Source organism: Cyprinodon tularosa, unplaced genomic scaffold, assembly GCF_016077235.1.
Source record: "Cyprinodon tularosa strain WSP-4 unplaced genomic scaffold, ASM1607723v1 ctg6, whole genome shotgun sequence".
Taxonomy (NCBI): domain Eukaryota; kingdom Metazoa; phylum Chordata; class Actinopteri; order Cyprinodontiformes; family Cyprinodontidae; genus Cyprinodon; species Cyprinodon tularosa.
In genome coordinates this window covers 3923426-3942837 of record NW_024039340.1, presented here as the reverse complement: position 1 = coordinate 3942837, position 19412 = coordinate 3923426, and the positions used below count along the sequence as shown (strand labels likewise).

The 19412-nt window shown below is 43.5% G+C and overlaps 1 protein-coding gene across 2 annotated transcripts in view; it reads right to left on the bottom strand.

Annotated features, from left to right (window-relative positions):
* Nucleotides 1–1983: 1983 nt before the first annotated feature.
* luzp1 (leucine zipper protein 1) overlaps nucleotides 1984–19412 on the bottom strand; it is an 88292-nt gene continuing 70863 nt past the window's right edge. For both annotated transcript variants that reach the window (XM_038307042.1, XM_038307043.1), the window contains exons 4-8: nucleotides 17071–19255; nucleotides 14946–15517; nucleotides 14688–14849; nucleotides 4175–4417; nucleotides 1984–2019 (exon numbers count right to left, since the gene is read on the bottom strand). In XM_038307042.1, coding sequence (XP_038162970.1) covers nucleotides 4190–4417; nucleotides 14688–14849; nucleotides 14946–15517; nucleotides 17071–19255 — 3147 coding nt within the window. In that variant the 3' untranslated portion in view covers nucleotides 1984–2019; nucleotides 4175–4189. The remainder of the gene's footprint in view (nucleotides 2020–4174; nucleotides 4418–14687; nucleotides 14850–14945; nucleotides 15518–17070; nucleotides 19256–19412) is intronic.

Here is a 19412-nt window from a genome sequence, read left to right as displayed (position 1 = left end):
CATCTCCGCTTTAATCCAGCATCTTGGAGATGGCTCCTCTGTCGGGTGGGGTTTGGGGGGGGTCATGTAAACTGTAAATACTGTGGAATGATTTTGGCACGACATTAAAAACAAAGAATACAAACGTTAACGACTGACGCAGAGTTCTGCAGCAGGTTCTGGAGCAGAACGGGTTCAGCTGGACTTCGAGTGGAGAAGAACTCCAGAACTAGAAGCTTCTTCTGAAGATCCAAGCCCTTTCTAGAAGCCGGTTAAATGCAGATTATATCTAATCCCGATCGACGGCTTTACATCCTAAATGCGACCCGTGACTCTTCGTGTCTAGAGCTGCTGTCGTGGTTCTGGGTTTCCTGGTTCCCGCTGAGACCAAGTTCGGGTTTATTCTGGGTTTCTGTTCCTCCGCTGCTGATGAGAAGCAGCAGAGCTCCGGTTAAACCAAACCGATGAAGCATCAGGAGGTTTTTCTGACCCGGTTCGACCCGCCTGATCCAAACGGTTCCCCTCGGGTTCAGAAACCACCCAGAAACCATCAGGCTGCGGGAAAGCTCCCGGCAGAAGCGTTTCAGTACGGTGTCCTTAAATCCCGTCCTTGAATGTGACAAATTCAACCCTGTGCATCCAACGCCGACCATCGGATACGACTATTCGGGCCGTTGTTAGATCACAGACGTCTCTGCTGAGCAAGCTCCTGCATGTAGAAGCCCTGAGTCAAGTCCTAGACAGAATTAGACACAGCCTTGACCTCTGACCTTTCAGCAGAGGACATAAGAAACATGAAACAGGCGAAGACTTTGAAGGGAAGCACAGAGGAACCAAAACAGAAAAAAGGTGGAACCTGTTCAAAGGAGGATATAGACTGAAGTCAGACGTCCTGAGCTGCACCTTAGAGTCTGAGCCTGCAGGGACGCCTCGTCTGCAACCTCCAAGGCACAGATGGTCACAGCCAACATGGAAGAAACAACTGATGTGCAGGAACACACGTTCCCAAACCTTTTTTTTTCTAAAAAATAATGATTTTCCACCCAGACGTGCATCAGGAAGGAGGCTACAGCTGCAGACGGATCAGCTGCTGGCATTAAAAGGTAAAGTGACGGCGTGGCAACAGGCTGCTAGCAGGATGGCGGTCGTAGAAAATAATCCCACATCAGGGCCTTTCCTCCATCATCATCATCATCCTGTGCAGCTTTCTGGAAATCCTCACAGTAAAACCTGCTTCGCTTCATCCAATAAATCCACTTCTGTCTGAATCTGCATGATTCAGTTTACAGTACCCCCCCCTCCTGTAACAGTGCAGCATTTTTTAACGACGGCGGCGGAAGTGCAGGTCTGCTGGCAGTCCAGGACTGGAAGGCCGCCTTAAACCAAACTTTTCCTCTATGGCTCTTAGAAACAAACAAAGACGAATAAAAAAAGAGGAGAGAGGGACGCCTCCTCTGTTCCTCCACATGGCGCTGCTTTCTAAATGTGTGCAATTTGCTTTTATTTCCATCTGATGTGAAGGAAGAAGGAAGAGCTGAAGCAGAGTTACGGGGAAGAAAAAGCATAAATAAGATCCCAGTTTGGCTGATTGAAACCAGCCGCTGTCTTCCTTTAAGCAGAGAGCATGCCGACTCACAGCCTTCAAGTGCTTCTTTTTTTTTCCTTGGACATGCGGATGTTCGCCCAGAAGGTGCCAATGAACCTCTACGTGCTCCTGGTTCTCCCATGCATGGATATCAACAGGCGTCTCACAGCCAGGTTTAATTATCTTCCCGTCTTTTGGTCGCAGGTGGAGACGTTTCGGTTCTACGTTCTTAGAACCGGGTCAGTCTGGGTTTTTATTCAGAGGAGGGAGGATAAAATCCTTCTCCGACATGCAGGAAGATCCTCGGCCCTCAGCAGCACGCCGGTCTCTCCGTTGTCGGGGTGATGGGGGGCGGGGGGGGGGAGCAGAAGACATCCAAAGCAGAGCAGGAAGGAGGCTGCAGACGGTTGCATCAGGTGTTCAGAAGACGTGGAGGATGGAAACCTGGCTGGAAGCTGCAGAGGAGAAACAATCAGTCAGTAAATGCTGCTTCCCTCTAAGAACAATCTGATTCTTCAAACAGGCTGTAATTACTTTGATTTCCTAAACACAAGTCGGTTCATTTGCTGCTAATTTGGGGGGAAAAACTCGGCGAGTTTGATTCCAGGAATATTTTTTAAGTCCAGAAAAAACAGGAGACGGCTTCCAGGATATTTGCTCCAGTTGTTAAAAGTGCTCCAAACAAAGACACACACCTTATGGTTAGGTCAAAATTAGCTTTTTTTTGCAGAGAACCTTAAACGCATCATGACATTTAGAAGAGAAGGAGGAAATAATTCAGAAGTTTAATGTAAACAAACAAACAATAATTGGGAAAAAAGTTTCTTCTGCCTTGAATCTTTCTTTTTCAGCTACATAATTTGATTTTATCCAGAACTTTCATTTTAGTTTGTGTTTTTTGTTTTAAATATCAGATGTTTTGACGACACTGACGACCTCAGCATCATTTTTATCAAACACTTTTTTACTTGAGTCATTTCCTGGATGGCTAATAGTTTTACACTGATTAATCGTTACTCTACCCTCCTCTGGATGTGATGATGAATAAATGAAATGAGTCCACCATGTTTCTCTACAAGCCTCCTAGAAATGGAGGCTACAGAACTCCTTCACATTTTCTCTAGTGTAAAACTAAAAACACTGGCGACTCTGGAGGAGCTGCAGAGGCGCAAACCCGGCCTTTATGAAAGAGTTTCAAACCAAGCAGGAGAGACTGGAGGGGCTTTAGTCAGATAGATGGATAGAGAATCCATTCAAACTTCAAGAACTGATTCGATTTATAATCTGGATTCCTCATATTAAAAGATGTTTTCTTTAACCTGAATTTCATGACTCTGTAGCTGTCTAAGTATTAAACTAACATTCAAGAGCAAATTAATAAAGTAATGGTAGTTAATGGTAAGAGGTGAAAAATGGTTCTAAGTATTAAATATGAGAAATGATTCAGAGTTTAAAAATATATATCCTCTGACATGGGAGCTGGCTCGGAGCTCGTCTGCCTGGCTGTGTGTTTCCTGGACAGGCTGCCTTTTATAGCTGCTTTTTGTATCTATGCTTCTTTTTCTATGTCTGCTTCTGTCTCCTTGAACCCCAGTGGGCCTCAGCAGATGGCCGCTCACACTGAGCCTGGTTCTGCTGGAGGTTTCTTCCTGTTCAAAGGGAGTTTTTCCTCTCCACTGTCGCTACAAGCATGCTTAGTGTGAGGGATTGCTGAAGAGTCAATGAGTCGATGCAATCAGCTGGTGTTCCTTAGATAGAAAACTTTGAATAAATCTGACTGGATGATCTGGTGAACTGGAAAGTGACCTGAGATGACATGATGTGAATTGGAGCTATAGAAATAAACTGAATTGAATTTATATATATATATATATATATATATATATATTTTTTTTTAGATAAGAGCAAAAGTTAACCATTTGAGCTTCATATAAACTATGTGCTGCTGAGAAACGAAAAGTTTTAACACACCACGGTGGTGGCAGCATCATGCTGTGGGGTTGCTTGTTAGAGGACCAGGATGGAGCAAAATGATCTTTAAATTAAAATCCTTAAACGGTTTAAATAAGAACATATTTAGCTGTGTTTACATCGTAGGGATTTTATGCACATTTTGAAGTATTGCTTTGGAACAGCTTTAATGGAAAAAAAAAATTATCTGATGCATAAATTTCATAAAGATTTTAACTCTCCCTTTGAAAGGTTTTTTGGACTTTCACAAAAAGTAAACACGCTACAGAGACATAGCAAACATTTAGCTCAGGGTGGTTTTCGCCGCCGGGGTCCTGAATGCTAACATTAGCGTTAGCTAGCTAGCTGCCTTTTACTTCCTGTTTATTAATCTAAACGTATGAAGACGTTACATCACCTGGATCTAAGAGGCTTTTCCTTTTATTGACATTTTAAAAATGAGCATTACCTGATAGAAACACAGCTACTGAGGTGTCAGAATGGCCTAGTTAAAGTCCACACCTCAATCTAACACCAGCACCCTGCTGTCTGGGTTTTTAAGGCTACAAAATGGAAAATATTTTTAACGAACCGTAGGTTCTTCTGAGGTTTTTCTAAAACTTTAGAAGAAAGAAACATGCAGAGGTGTCCTCCTCCTACCTGCCTCCATCCTGCCTAATGATGCTCCGACTGACACTGGTTCCACGATCGGTGTCCCGCTCCGGTCCTCGATCCCCGACCTCGGCTGGACCAAGACTCCCCTCCTCTGGATGAAGACCCCGTTGTTTTGGTCAACCGGTCATAGGAGCTCCCCAGGTGCTGCTGGTCACTGGGGGGCTGGTGGCGCCTCCAAGAGGCCGGGCTGAGGGCGGGGTTAGAGGACAGGTCTGGATTCTCTTTAGCCTGGATGAAAGAACAATGAAATACGGTGAAAACGCCGCCTGATTTAAAGACTTCAACTCAACTTTATTTATCCCTGGGGATTACTCCTTCAGAGAAATTCTGGTTCCAGTTGCTTATATAGATTACAAAGAGTTAAAGCAAGACGAAAATATGACAGACAATATAAAAAGAGTTTATATGGTACAAAGAAAGCATAAAAAAAAGAAAAAAGTTGTTACATCCTGGGATACGTTCCCCTTGGATTATTGCACTTGTACTGCAGAGATGTACTGATCTTATAAATGAGTAAAAAATGATCGGACTACGCAGTAGTTAGCATGTGTTATTGCACAGTGAGAGAGTAGAAAACTGCACAGGGGTGACGGTACGTAATGTTTTGCATAAGATGTTAAAGGAGCTAAAAGCAGCAGGACGTCGGCCCTGGAGGATGTGAGTTTTATTCCCCCAGATTAATCTATCAATTTATTTTTCTATTAATTCAATAAGACATCCTTTTAGTAACTTAACATTTCTACATATAAAAAATTTGAATATATAACAAATAATTGCTTATTTTAAATGACTTGCAATGCTTATTTAAAATATAAATTATATGTTAATCAGTCGATCATTAAAACCCATATTTTAATGATTGAAAATGATTCATATTTTATATATATATGCATCCTTCCTTCTTTAATAAAGAGTTTTGTCATATTAACTGCTTTAATTAGGTTTGTTGGTTCAGAAATGTAGGTTTTGTAAAAGGAAGAACTGAAATACACAGTAATGGATACAATTTCTGCAGAAAGGAGAGACAGTTGAACCCCAGACTCGGACCTCCTCCGCAGAGCGTTTTATTAACAGAACATGACGCATGGTTACAAACAGAGTATTGTTCTGACAGAACAATTGATCGGTTCATGAAGACAGAATGCTCCATCAGAATGACGAGGCAGGATGGTCTCCTGACTGGATCATGAGACAGGAGTGGAGCGTCTCATTTCTACAATGTTTCCTATGAACACACATTACTTTAATAATCATCACTGAATGAACCTAAAAAGGTTATTTTTACATCTAATGTCCTGTTTTAGAGTCTGTGTAACATTTATTTATCTAATACATAATGTTTCACTGAATAATTACACATTTATTTAATGGATGAATTGAATAATGCATTGAAAGTAATGACTTCCCTTCCTACAATAACTTGAAGCAATATTAGGGGGTCACCAAGTTGTAAACGCCCCCTTTTGTTAGGGGGGTTCTCATATGTGGCCATTAAAAACATGCTGTTTGGTGTGCGACAGTGAAAGTCTGCCAGGAGAAAAATTCCCAACCAAAAACCCCAAACATACCCCAAGCTGAGAGATTTATAATCATGGTGGGCCCACTAGAAAATAGAGGCCAAGTTACTAGCTTGTGGTGGCTGCCTCGGCACGTTCCCCCTCATGGCCTGGGTAACCCCGCAGCAGGAAAGGGAAAGTAAGATGACGGTGCAGTTCCACCAGCCCGCTCCTGTAATTTCAGCTTTTAAAAAAAGCACCATAATTAGTGAGATTTGCTGGGCTGGAGCTTCTGCCGGTGCCGTTTTAGAACGCATTCTCACTAATTGGCTTTAATGGAGCCCTGCTGGCCGGCCTTTCTTCGTCTCCAGGGGTAACCGACAGGAAACGAGTCACCCGCCAGCACCGCCGAGTGGGTGTGCCCAGCGTGGTCACTTCCTGCTGCAGTCGCTGAGGGAGGAAACGCAGACGGGCAGTTTTCTCCTTCTATGGGCACCAAAAGCTGCTCATACTTGCACAACTTCTTAGGAAAAGAGCCGATCCAGCAACCTAAAGCTGAGCGTCACGATGCAGCAGAAGATATAATCCCAGTAAAGTTTTCACACCCTTGGATTTTACACATTTTTCTGTCCATTTCAATTAACAAAAAGTGATGTTGAAACCTTTTTGTTATCAGCTGCCTCTAATCCGATTCCCTTAAATAAAATTCCTGGAACCACAAAAGTGTTTTCAAATCAGTTTTTTTTAAAGATGTTTTGACCCCCATCCAGGAGTCTTTGTCAGATCTGTCGGCTCCATCAGATCAATTAGTTGGAGCGCTGATGCATTTAAGCAGCAGGCAGGTCCATCTTTCCCTAATTCCTCCTGATTGTTGGAATCTTTAAAAGGTCTTCAGAAAGAACTGGGTGGAAATCCGGTTGATCATTTTGTTGAGGCCATGACCAAAGGCAGAATCCAGGGAAACTAACAACTTTAAGAAGTTATTATTGGAGACCAAGCATTTTACATAAAGCTATAAAATATCAGACATGGTGGTGGCAGCATCATGCTGTGGTGATGCTTTGGTTGAGGGACGGCAATGAGACGATTGGTGGAGCCAAAGAGTGGATTGTTAATCCATGTATCATTTATTCATTTTTAAGCTTGAAACCAAATATGAAAACATGAGAAACAACCTTTTAATTTTTAAACAAATTTTGTTTCATACATTAATGTAGAAAAACGAGCGGTTATTTTTTTATTCAACATTTCCATACTATAACTGGGAAGAAAAGGGATAACAAGCAGGTGAATTTAACCGTTTATTCACGGATAAACAGACCGCGGTCCGGATCCAGACCCACCTGCTGGCTAATCCAGACCCATCCTGATTTAAAACATTTATAAATTACCGCATGTTGTCTGACGATAGTGTCTAAATTCACTTGCACTGCTTCTCCTGTTAATACGGTAAAGCCCTGGGAGCGTCCGGCTCCAGGCTGCACCTGATCCAAATGAGCCAATGAGCTGTCAGTCTGGGTTGCTGCTGCTGCTACTTTTAGACACAGCAGGCAAACCTGTGGCAAGCCGGGCGATGGGAAAGAAAATAATTACTATTATTTTATGAAACAGAAGCCATTAATACACAGTTGTTTCTTGTATTTTCATCGTTTAATTCTAATTAAAAAATGACTGAACTAACGAGACATGGATTTAATCTGCTGGTCGGTTAAGTTTCCTCTTAGAAGGAGATATAAAAAAACAAAAAAGTGGCTTTTAGATTTTTGTTTTGGAATACAGAAATTAAAATAGAAAGTTTATCTTTTTCTGTATCAAGAAGAGATTAGCTCCATCCGTCCATTTTCCTTCACGCTTATCCCGAGCGGGGCGGCGATGGATGCTGGTGTCCATCTCCAGCTGTCTACGCGCGAGAGCCGGGGTCCACCCTGGACTGGTCACCAGTCCATCACAGGGCAACTCAGAGACACACAGGACACACAACCATTCACACTCACTCACACCTAAGGAGAATCTAGAGAGGTCATGTTTTTGTACTGTGGGAGGAAGCCGGAGTACCCAGAGAGATCCCACGCAATCCTCAGGGAGAACATGCAGACTCCATGCAGAAAGAGGAACCTTCTAGCTGCAAGGCGGCAGTGCTACCCACTGCTCCACTGAGCAGCTCCGGATAAGCTCAGCTTAGAAAATAAATTCAGTTTTACAAAAAAAAAAAAAATACTGAAATGTAAAAAGATCATTTTTATTATAGGGTGACCAAACGTCCGTATTTCCCGGGACATATCCGTATTTCACGTCCTGTCCCGGGCGTCCTGGGTTTTTTTTACAAAGTGAGGAAATGTCCTGTTTTTTAAATTACCTTCATTGGACCATTAAATTTACAGGCACTAGGGCACGACGCTGCGTGTGACGTAATCCCTGAGCCACGTCAGTGCGGGCAGCCCTGTTCTTAATCAGAATATAGATTGCGTGGCTGTCAGTACGCCAACAACATTTAAAAGTGAAAATGTATGTTTACCGACGATTTACAAAAGAGTTTCCCCGCTTTCAGACCGGGTCGAGACAAAGGGGAGGCCTTGTGCACAGCGTGCAAAGCAGGCTCATATGGCTCGGTGTCCAATGGAGGTGCAAGGGATCTGAAAAGCCACCTGGACTCCGAAAGTAAAGATAGTCTATTGATATGTTTGTTCGTTTTTGGTACAATTTGAATAATTTTTGCTACACAAGAGGTATTTTTTATCAATTAGCTCATTTGTTTATTTGTTTTTTCCAATATCCTACAGAACAGACATTATTTCCTTCATTGCTGAGGCTGAGTATCATCTGTTATTGGGAGTTGAGAGTTATTGTTAACTTTTATTGTTAAGTGAGGGATGTTTAGATGAGACATTATTTCTTTCTTTGTTCTATTCATTCATTACAGGAATTGTTAAGCATTTTTAATAAATACATTTTGAATAAAATTATCATTTGTTGTTGTAATTATTGCTGTTGAGTTTTACTGAAAAGCATTTTTAAAAAATCAACTATAAATATCATGTTATTGTAGGATTACGTAGGCCTATGTTAAGTGAATGCATGCCACAGACATCCCGTTACTGCACGTTACTCAGGTCACACAATGAACCTTTTTTCATGATAGGACTCGTGCGCGCGTCATGAGAGGGGAGGATGGAGAGTGAGGAGGACTCCAGCGGCAAAACAGCGCTTTCCAGATGGAAATACCGGTGTTACATCGAGCTGCGTTTCCCCATCAGATACGGTTTCCCCTGCATCACCGCAAAGCACGGTGGCACAATTCACCGCGCAAGCGACAGGAAACGCACATGCTAGCTAAAGGCGCGTAACAGTCGCCCTGTGCTCGCGCCACAGGGGAACTACGGAGAGCGTGAACGATCATTAGCCTATATGGAGAAAGAGAGAAATATGGACGGATGGATGGATGGATGGATGGATGGATGGACGGACGGACGGACGGACGGACGGATGGATGGATGGAGCTACATGTTGCAGTATCTATAACAACCCAAACACAGGATTTCAGAATTAGACATCCCTACACTCGCAAAAGTAAAACAATAGTTACTTTTACTACTAACTAGTTACTTTTATTGTGGAGTAACTCAGTTACTAACTCAGTTACTTTTTGGGAGAAGTAACTAGTAACTATAACGAATTACTCTTTCAAAGTAACGTGCCCAACACTGTGGACACATGAAAAGAAAGGCTTTGAATTTTGAAAATATATTCCTGTCTTGTTTCGCTATAAATTTAAACAAAGGACTGATTATTTTTCATTTCATTTTATTTTTCATTTATTTTTCATTTCACTCATGCTTTGTTTCGCCGTTTAATCCTGAAAGATGCGGAACAACAAAAAGATAATTTATTGTACTATGGTATTTTCTTTTTAGATTTGTAATATCTAGAGGGACATATGTCTCCTTCTTTTGGGGGCCCCTGCCCTGGCCAGCAGGTTGGCGTATTTTTGGTATCTTGATCCGGTTCCTCGAGTAAAGAGACGCGAGAAAAACATCCACCGGCAGCAGCTGAGCAGCGTGAGCGTAAAGCTGCTTGACAACGATCTAAACCTCCTGGAGCAAACGTCTGACATTGTGTAGCGACCGGCCACTTTATAAGCAGAGGTGGAAAGAGTACTAAAAAAATAGTAAAAGTATCTTTACTTTGCATTAATTCTACTCAAAGTAAAAGGAAAATTACCCATCTCAAAATTTACTCAAATAAAAGTACAAAAATGTAATTTGAGTAAAAGTTACTTAGTTACTTTCAGTTATTTAATGCAAAAAAAGGATGAGTCATAAATTGAATTGAGCACAAGGTGTTTTAATTGATTTCAAGGCGTATTTCAGTGGAAATCCACACTGCAAAAGATCAGCTGGGCTAAAGAACATACTTCCTCACAGCACAAGGACAGTCACAACCTGAACCATAAAGTGCAAACTATTTTCAATCCTACTGTCCAACAGACAACATCCAATTTCGTAAATTGGATGTTGATGTTTTAAAAGCCGAAAGCTCCGTTTTGCTGGGCAGGCACATGTTGCACTGCATTATCACATTGTTCCCTTTGGTGCATCTGAAAACAAATAATCCTTCCAAATATGGCCGAGGGTTTTTCTGGCTTTCGTCTCCAGAATGTGTTTCCTCTTCAGGCCTTTCCTCATCCATACTCCCTACGTTGTGATTAGCAACGGCCATCTTCCAAAGCGCAGCACTGGATTATAATACAGGGTAAATGCAAGGCAGGACATTTCATTTTTCACCATCAGTATTTTTTATTTTTATTTTTACTCAGTAACGTGAGGTGGTTTTAAATGTAGCAAAGTAAAACTACTTAGGTTAAAATTTATTCGAGTAAAAGTAAAAAATGACATATTTCAAAAACTACTCAGAAAATTACAAATTACTCATAAAAGGTACTCAATTACAGTAACTTGAGTAAATGTAATTCATTACTTTCCACCCCTGTTTATAAGGCACCCTATTGCTTGTCAACACACACACGACATCAGCCAATCACACGGCGACAAAGTGATGCCTTTAGACAAACAGAAATTCAATCTGAGAAAACTTTAAAACCAAAAAATTACTCTAATTATTTAGAAATCCGCTGCTGGAAGTAGAACCGAGCTCACATTTATTCTCGCAGAAAAGTTATTAACATTTTACATTATATAGTGTAATGTTAGTTTATTTATTTATTTTACAATTAGTGGTAAAAATAAGTCATTTTGATTTATGTGCAAACGATTGCGACCTGGATGCATTTCTGGTTGTGGATGTTTAAACGAGATGATGATACAGATTGGGTAGTAAAACTGCTGTTACTGCCCACAACCAGGAAGAAAACAGTACTTCCTGAAAAGTAGCCAATCACAGAAGGTTTACTTTCTCCAGTGGTTAGAAAATCCCTTTATTGTCCAACAATAAGAAAACTCTGGTGTTAACAGCAGCAAAACAATTATAGGAAAAAAAAGCCAGACCCTCAAAGTGACAAAAGTGGACACAAGTGAGCAGAACGGGTCCACGTGTGAGTAGAAGAGAGGGAGAGCAACCTCAGAGTGCATATTGGAGCCTTTCATAATGAATCATCATGAGTAAAATGTTCAAAATGAACTAAAACTGCTCATATTGTTATTATTAGGATGATCTTCTGCATATGAGGCGTATACTGAAGGTGACTACATCCACAGGACTTTATTATTATTGTAGTAAAAGGCTGGATACAGAAGCACTCCAGACTTTCCAGATTTGCATCCATGAAAAAATAATTAAAAACATTTAATATTTAGCATGAAACCCCAAAGTTGGAAGCTATTTAGCAGGCATTGTAAAAAGGTGCAACAACACAACATGTACCTCGGTTAAACATGGGTTTAAGCATAAACTCAAACCTTTGCAATCTTTATGTGAACATCTAGAGGTATGTTTGTGTAAAACAGCACGGCACAACGGCAAAAATGCAAACCGTCAATTTATGGTGCTTATAAACCCCAAAGTTCATTTTCTTCTCCTTGAGGTTTTCTAACCTTCTATTCCCACAGTTGTCCTTTTTCTTTTTTTTTTTTTAAACTTCCTTCCTTTCTTTCTTCTGCGCCCCACCCTTTTCTCTTTGTGCGTCCTGAGGCAGCAGGAGTAAAAAGTCTGCAGAAACTCTGCTGAGGTTAAATTCACAGAGCAGAGGAAAAACACAGGCTGAGTTTAGGTAGAAACATTTCCTCTCCATGAACTTTGAATGAAAACCTGATTCAGGATGGATCCAGAAAACATCCCGTCTGATTGGAGAATGTTTTTCCTCTCCTGCTCCGCTCAGGCTTTCACCTGGACTTCTGTTCAATTTCAATTCAGCTTATTTATATAGCGCCAAATTCACAACACGTCATCTCAAGGCACTTTACAGTTCAACCAGATCATCCAGTCAGATTTATTCAAAGTTTTCTATCTAAGGAAAACCAGCTGATTGCATCGACTCATTGACTCAAAGACAAACCCTCACACTAAGCATGCTTGTAGCGACAGTGGAGAGGAAAAACTCCCTTTGAACAGGAAGGAAACCTCCAGCAGAACCAGGCTCAGTGTGAGCGGCCATCTGCTGAGGCCCACTGGGGTTCAAGGAGACAGAAGCAGAGACACAAAAAGCAGCTGTAAAAGGCGGCCCCGCCATCTTTCTACTCTTTTGGCGCTAAGCTCAAGTATTTCTATAAAAGAAAAGGTGTTTTTCTCCCTTACACCAGCTAGCAGACGGCAGGGCAAGGAAAGCATATTATATATACCTAATGCAGATATCTTTATTAGGGCTGCGTGTTTTAGCCAAAGTCCTGAATCAATTCGATTTTGATTCACATAAGAAAGTGGCTCAACGGTGTCTCAAAATACTCGTCTTTTAATTTTTCCTGTCACATGAAACAATAAGTGCAAACTTGTTTGTGAAAATTGAAAGTGAAGCCTGACTCGAGCGAGCAGACATTCATGAGCTGCATTATCTTCACTGCAAAAACCATATTTGCAGCGTTGTCTGTAACTACAGGGTGTTTGCTGCTCAGCCTCCATTTGTTAATGTCTTCAGTCAACCTATTAGATATATTTGCAGCTGTCTGACTTGAAGTCATCTTGAGTGCATCTTTCCTGTTGATTTGAATGTGAACGTCATGCGCGTCACTATAAAACTAATCGATCTCATTCCCTAGACCAGCGGTCCCCAACCACCGGGCCGCGGACCGGTACCGGTCCGTCGGTCATTTGGGACCGGGCCGCACGAAAAAAAAAAAAGTACATATAATTTATCGACGATCAGAGTCTGAGTGATTTTTTTTTTTTTTTTTGAAAAATACAAAACATTGGGGTATTCTCTCCCAATTACATCAGTCGGTGCATCTGTGCCTCTTGACACAGGTTAATTCAGTTCAAGACTCATCCTATCTATAACATCCTGTTAAAATGAGGAAGTTATGTCCCCTAAAAAAAGCCGTTGCGCCTCGGGGGCTTCCTCACGGTTCTTTACCTGGGAGCAAGTTATTTACTACTCTTAACTCAAACTGGGTAAAACCATATAAAAAAGGACTATAGAACAGGAGTAAAAAATAACAGAGTTTATTCCAGATCAGGTCGTTACAGGACAGAGAAAATGCTTAGAGCTTGCACAGCTGTGGGCTCAAAAATCACGTCCGCGAGCTTCCGGCAAAGATTGAGCCCCAAACAAGGTCTTCTCCTGCTTCTTATAGCTCATGAGTCTATGTGTTGCATCAGGTGGATGTTTAGCTGTCCGTATCAGAAACTGACATGCCGTCCATGTCTTGAACTTCATGCATCTTGCTTCTATGCCCAAGAATTACAGATAGCTCCCTATTAGAAGTCTGGCTCCAAGATGTGCCCATATCCTGTGTATTTCTAAAGACACGAAGGCTGTCCTGATTAGATGACCTCCGTACACACCGTGACATCCACAATGTGAAGGAAGGCCTTCTACTCTCTAATCTGGCTAACAGAGTAACAATGCACATGATGTATAAAGAATAAACCTAACAATCCTATCTTTGTGAAGCGGGATTTTCTGCGGTTACAGCGATCAGAGCAAAGCTACGGAGCAGACTGGACATCAGGAGCACGCTTCGTCTGTCATTGTCTCCGCCTAGATTGGACCGGTTTGTTTCGGAGAAAAAAGCTCAGGGCGCCCGCTAATTCAGCATAATGGTGAGTTTTATTTTTATGCTGTTTGTATTTGATTTTATGCCAGTCGTATCATTTTATTTAATCGTATTTATCCCCCACACTTTAAAGGCCGGTCCGTGAAAATATAATCTGACATATAACCGGTCCGCGGCGGAAACAAGGTTGGGGACCGCTGCCATAGACATCGGTTTTGCAAAAATGTAAAGGAATCGATTCAAAATCGATTAAATCCATTTTTTTTACCCCGCCCTAATCTTTATGTATTTAGTTACTCTAATATTAAACATTTTTATCTCAAATATTGTCTGAAAAATTATTTCTGCCTGTATTTTTAATGGTCAGAGTGTCAATTTGGGGCCCCCCTCTGTCCTGAGCCTAGGATTATTGACCCGTTTGTCCCGCCCTGTCGGTGGGTGTGCTCACTTGATCTGCTGTGATCACGTACAAGACACCAAGCTGAAAGTATAATTGTACGTTTACTCCTGAATTCAATGAAGGTCAAAATTAGATCCAAATGTGCTTCTTCTATGCTTAAACCAAACTTAGCTGGCATCTTTTAGGGGTAACTATGGAGACCATCTGCTAAACCCAGAGAGGTAGTCGTCTTTCCTAAGATGTAATCTTGTATTTTGGTGTTCATTTGCTTATGTAATGTTGGTTTTCTGTGTATATTTTACTGCTGAACAGGAAGCTGCTGTTAAACAGTGATGATGCTGAGCCAGGCCTGATTAATCTCTATGATTAAATATAAATTCAGTTATTGTCATGATAATATGAAACTATTGTTCGGATAAACCGTGGCAAGGGCGTCTTACCAGCGGTGAGTACGATCGGCTCCAGGACTGGGAGGTAACTGGAGCGTGGGGTACGGTCCTTCCCACTTCCACGGTCGAAGACTCTGAGCTCTTGTCTCTGCGAGGCATCGGTTCCTCCGTGTCTCTAGGGCTTGTCGCGCTGTTGTACCGCCGCGTGGAAACCTTGGACAGATAACACAGAGCAACATGGAGAAGTTTGTCATCTGCTTTGCATTCTGGGTAACGCTAGACCCTTCCTGAGAACATCTTCTCTCTCACCTCTGCCGGTTTAGTTCCTCTCTGTGCCGCTACAGCTGCTGCGCCGTTCCCAGTGTCCTCCATGTCGACGGTGGTCGCACGATACGCTCTCCATGTTGTTTCAGCCTCTGCTTCGTCTCCAGACCCTCCGTCTGTCAGAGCCTTGCTCCTCATCTGTCCTCGACCCGCCTCCTCCACCGACGCTCCTCCTCTGGTCCTCCATGTGCTCCTCACAGTCACATTCTTTATGTCTGATAAAGTGTCGTCCTGGGAGTGCTCGGTCTGGATGTGGCTCCTCCGGCTGGTCACTGTGGTCGTCGTGCTGCTGCCGCTCTCAAACCCAGACTCAGTGTCGTTTAACTCTAATGAGGCGCTATCTGAGGACTGGCGCCTGCCGATGGCGTGCTGGTGACCCGCGGAGATGCTGCTGGTCTCTACCCTGGAGGGGCTGAGGAGTTTGGACCTCGTCGGCGTGTCGCTCGGTTCATCGGTGCCACAGTCCTGGTCTGAGTACGAACGCAAACCGATTTTACTCTTAGGTATGGAGATCTCATATGGGACGGATATGCTGCCGCGATGGTCACTGCTGGACCCTGAGAACCAGAACCACAGGAAAAAAACTCATAACAACTTTTATATGTCAGACATGTTAATCATGGAGGATCTGACTAAGACTGAAAATACCTTTTTCTAGAAAAACCTATAAAAAAATGTATATTTTATTATTTTATGTAAAAAATAATTATTCACTTATATTTTCAGCAGAAAACATAATTATTAATAATAATAATAGCATTAATAATTAAAGTAACTCAAATTTCCTGAAATAATCAGTCTTGGAGAAACAGCCGAGCGCACAGCTGGTGTTGAGCGTGGGAAGAGCAGGCGGAGCGCGTGCGGAGACAGAGCCGAGCACGCGCAAAGATGGAACAGTGCACGAGGATAGTGGGTTGAGAAGAGATTTTCAGAGTTGAGCGCGTGTTGTCTCACTGCGCACTCCGATTGGTTCCCGCACGCTCAAACAGAAGGCACAAGTACCGTTCCATAGCGAGGCTGATCTGGCAGGGAGTCAGACACAGCACTGCTGATGCAGAGCGCTATGATCACTCCTCTGAAACTGTTTATTAACGCCTAAATTAACTGAAAATGTAGAAACCTGCTAACAAAATATGTTCACTTTTATTATCCTGCTGCCTGCAGTTTGGATTACGTACATGAAAAACGCTAACATCTACTTCCAGCCGCCACCAACAGTAGGGAAAAAACCCAGTGGCAGCGCCCCGCCGGTACGTGGGGGTCTGAGCGGCACCCACAGAGAAATAATATTTGAAGGCAGGATGGTAATCTGGATGAACTGACTGCACAGACCATGTTTTCAGTAGGACTTTCTCAATTAAAAATAAATTAAAGTCGTAGCGAAACGGCCGTTCCAATTATTGTATTTCCGAATTCTCCCAAGTGGTGCCCGACTTTACACGAGTGAATAAAGTGAATGTGATTGGTCGTTTATCAAGGGGGCGGGATTGTTGTGGCGGAAGGTTCGCAAGCCAGTTTGATTGTAGCCGGTTTGTCGGAAGCATCTTGCTAACCAGTTAGCAACTTAGCGCTAGTAGGTTCCCAATGGGAAATTCCATTGGGACCAAGTAGCACTAAATTGGTGACTTAGAAACGACGCTGTCAAGGAACGCTATGGACAGCGGAAACATGCAAGAGGAGGAGAGTTTAGTGTCGGAGGTCGTGGATAAGTCTCCTCCGTCATCCATTTTTTATTTAGAGGAGGAAAGTGGGGACGAAGATGTTGTGGAAGAGGACGCCAGGGATTGACAGATGACTGTTGATATATGATTGGCCGAATTTAGGTGTTCAGGCTGACGTAGAACTAACAGGCCTGCAGAAGATAATGAAGAAAACCCAAAAGATTTTAAGACAGGATTTAAAGCCGCTCTCTGTATTGAACACAGAAGCAGCAGAAGCATCTGGACACACTTTACTGGACATCTGACCTTAATGTGGACAAGCATCAAAACTGAAGCAGCAGACGCTTTTTTCTGCTAAAATCGTGTTAGGTATGAATGTAACATTACAGTTATTGTTCTTATCATCACTGCTAATGTTGGTAATTAAGACCTTTCCACTCTGTACCTACCTATGACGATGTTGCTGGTGGACGTGTGGCGCTCCTTCACAGGCAGCGGTTCGCTGGATAAGCTGCTGCTGCGGCTGCTTGTCCTCGAAGAGCCCAGGTCACTGGGGTAGATGGTTATGCTGCTGGTCATTTTGGAGGTGGCGGTCAAAACTGGCTTGGTTGAGATCTTTGGTTTACCGTTGGTTGACGAGGAGTCAGAAATCATGACTTCCTTCCTGTCGATCTCGATGATGGCGGGTTTAATGACGGCTTTGGAGCGCAGGGCCTCTCTTGGGCTGCAAACTCTCTGGATCTCGATCGGCGACGGGTTCAGGTGGCCTCCGTCAAAAGCCTGTGTCCTGGTGTGCAGGTCCTCGTCAAAGGAGCTCCTGGAAGACGAACCCTCCGAGTGCGAGTCCTGGACATGTGGGTATCGGGAGTACCTAGAGGTCGCCGTTGTCCTGCTGCTCACAGGTGGACACACCGTCTCAGCCACAGGTTCTACCTCCGAGGGCCTTGATCCCGTAGATTCGGTTTCAGAAGCAGATGACTGACTGTCTGAGCCGTGGTCGTTGGGCAGCAGTGGAGTGATGTGAGATCTGTACGCCGTGTAAGATCCATTAGCTTTAGCTAGAGTGGCGGATTCCTGAACTCTGTCTACTGGTTCCTGGTCAGTGGCCGTCGCCTCCTTCTCCAGTGTAGACACGTCGTTCACGCTAACAGAGCTCTCAGGCACAGCATCAGAGCTGTTGGACTCACTATCGCTGCCTATGTAGGGTTTAGAAACCCTCTCCCTTTTTTTAATCTCTGGATCGGTCTGTTTGAACTGCGTTCTCAGAGGCTTCTGCTCATTAGCGGCCGGAGGGTAGCGGCTCAGGACGGACACCTTCTTGACATCGGATGATGAGTTTGCAGAGCCGAACAGAGTTCCTTTAGGCCTCTCCTCGGAGAACCTTGCTGTGATTCCGTTATCAGACGTGACGGCAGTAGGCGGGGCTCTGGGGGTCCTCCTCCTCTGAGCTGGACTCAGAGCTCTCCTCACAGACTTTGGAGAACCCTCCTCAGAATTGCTGAGCTCTTTGCTCCTCAGCTTGGTTTCTCTCCTGGGCTGAGGAGACAGCTCCCGGATCCTGTGCTTCGGAGAGCCCGGTTCAGGAAAAGCCGCTGAACTTTTAAACTTCGGCTTCTCGTGCCTGGCGGCTCCCTTTGACGCCCACTCCTCGTTCTCAGCTTTGCCGTTCTCCAGGACCTTTGCCGGGTTTCCCACTCCTCTCCCCCCTATTCCAGCTTTTCCAGACAGCTGGGTCCGGAGCTGCTCCACCTGTTCGCCCAGTTGACGAGCTCGCTGTTGCTCCACCTGAAACTTCTTGTGAAGCTTGCCGTTCTTGAACTGGGAATCCTTCAGATCCTCCTCCACTAGCTCCAGCTGCTTCAGACGGTTCTTCAACTTCTCTACTTCTTGAGTGAGCTCTTTCACTTTGTTGTCTTCCTCCTGTGAGCCTTCCATACTGCTGCCCTTCTTCATCTCAGACTTACTGACGATGCCCAGCTTCTCATCGGCTAGCTTCAGGTAGTCTAGGTTCTTCTTTCCAGCTAGTTTACTTGTGAAGAGCGCAGTGGAGGACAGTTCATCTTCGATTCTTGAATTCATGAAATCTGTGCGACCCGGTTCTGTTGTCAGACCGAAACGGTTCTTTTTTTCTTCCGTGAGCTTCTGGATGATCCTCTCGTCCTCTCTTTGTTTTTCCGTCAGCCTCTTGCGTTCACTGACGAACGCCTGCGTGAAGGCTTTAAGCCTGTCCAGCTCTTTAGCCAGAGCCTGCTCTGCTTTGTCCAGCCTCGTCTCAGAACCTTCCAGTTCCTTCAAGCGGGATTTGAGTGTTTCCAACTCCGAGGAGAGCTTCTTGGTGAGGTTCTTCTCCTCGTTGAGGCTGAGGCAGAGTTGGCTGCAGTCAGATTTGCTTTTGGCAAAAGCTTCTTCCAGTTTCTCCAGTTCAGCCATCCTCCGCTGAAGACGCTCAATCTCCCCCTTTAGCTCCTTGGTGAGGCTTTCCTCTTCTTCTAGTTTCTCTCGAACTGTGCGACAGAGGTCCTCAGCTTTGCGTACCTCCTCATCCTTGCCCTGGATCTTCAGGAGCCGTTTCCGTAGGTCTTCCACGTCACAGAGCAGGGACGAGTTACTTCCCTCTGCCTGGATAATCTTGTCCTACAAAGGAGTATGTTTATTAATTCATTTTGTCTTTAATATCCTAAAATTAATCTTTTCCTGATCATTATTGTGTCCATAAAGCAAACATTTTATACATCCTTATTCACCCAGCAAGAGATGTTAAGCTAATTAACATCAGAGTTAATTTTCCGTC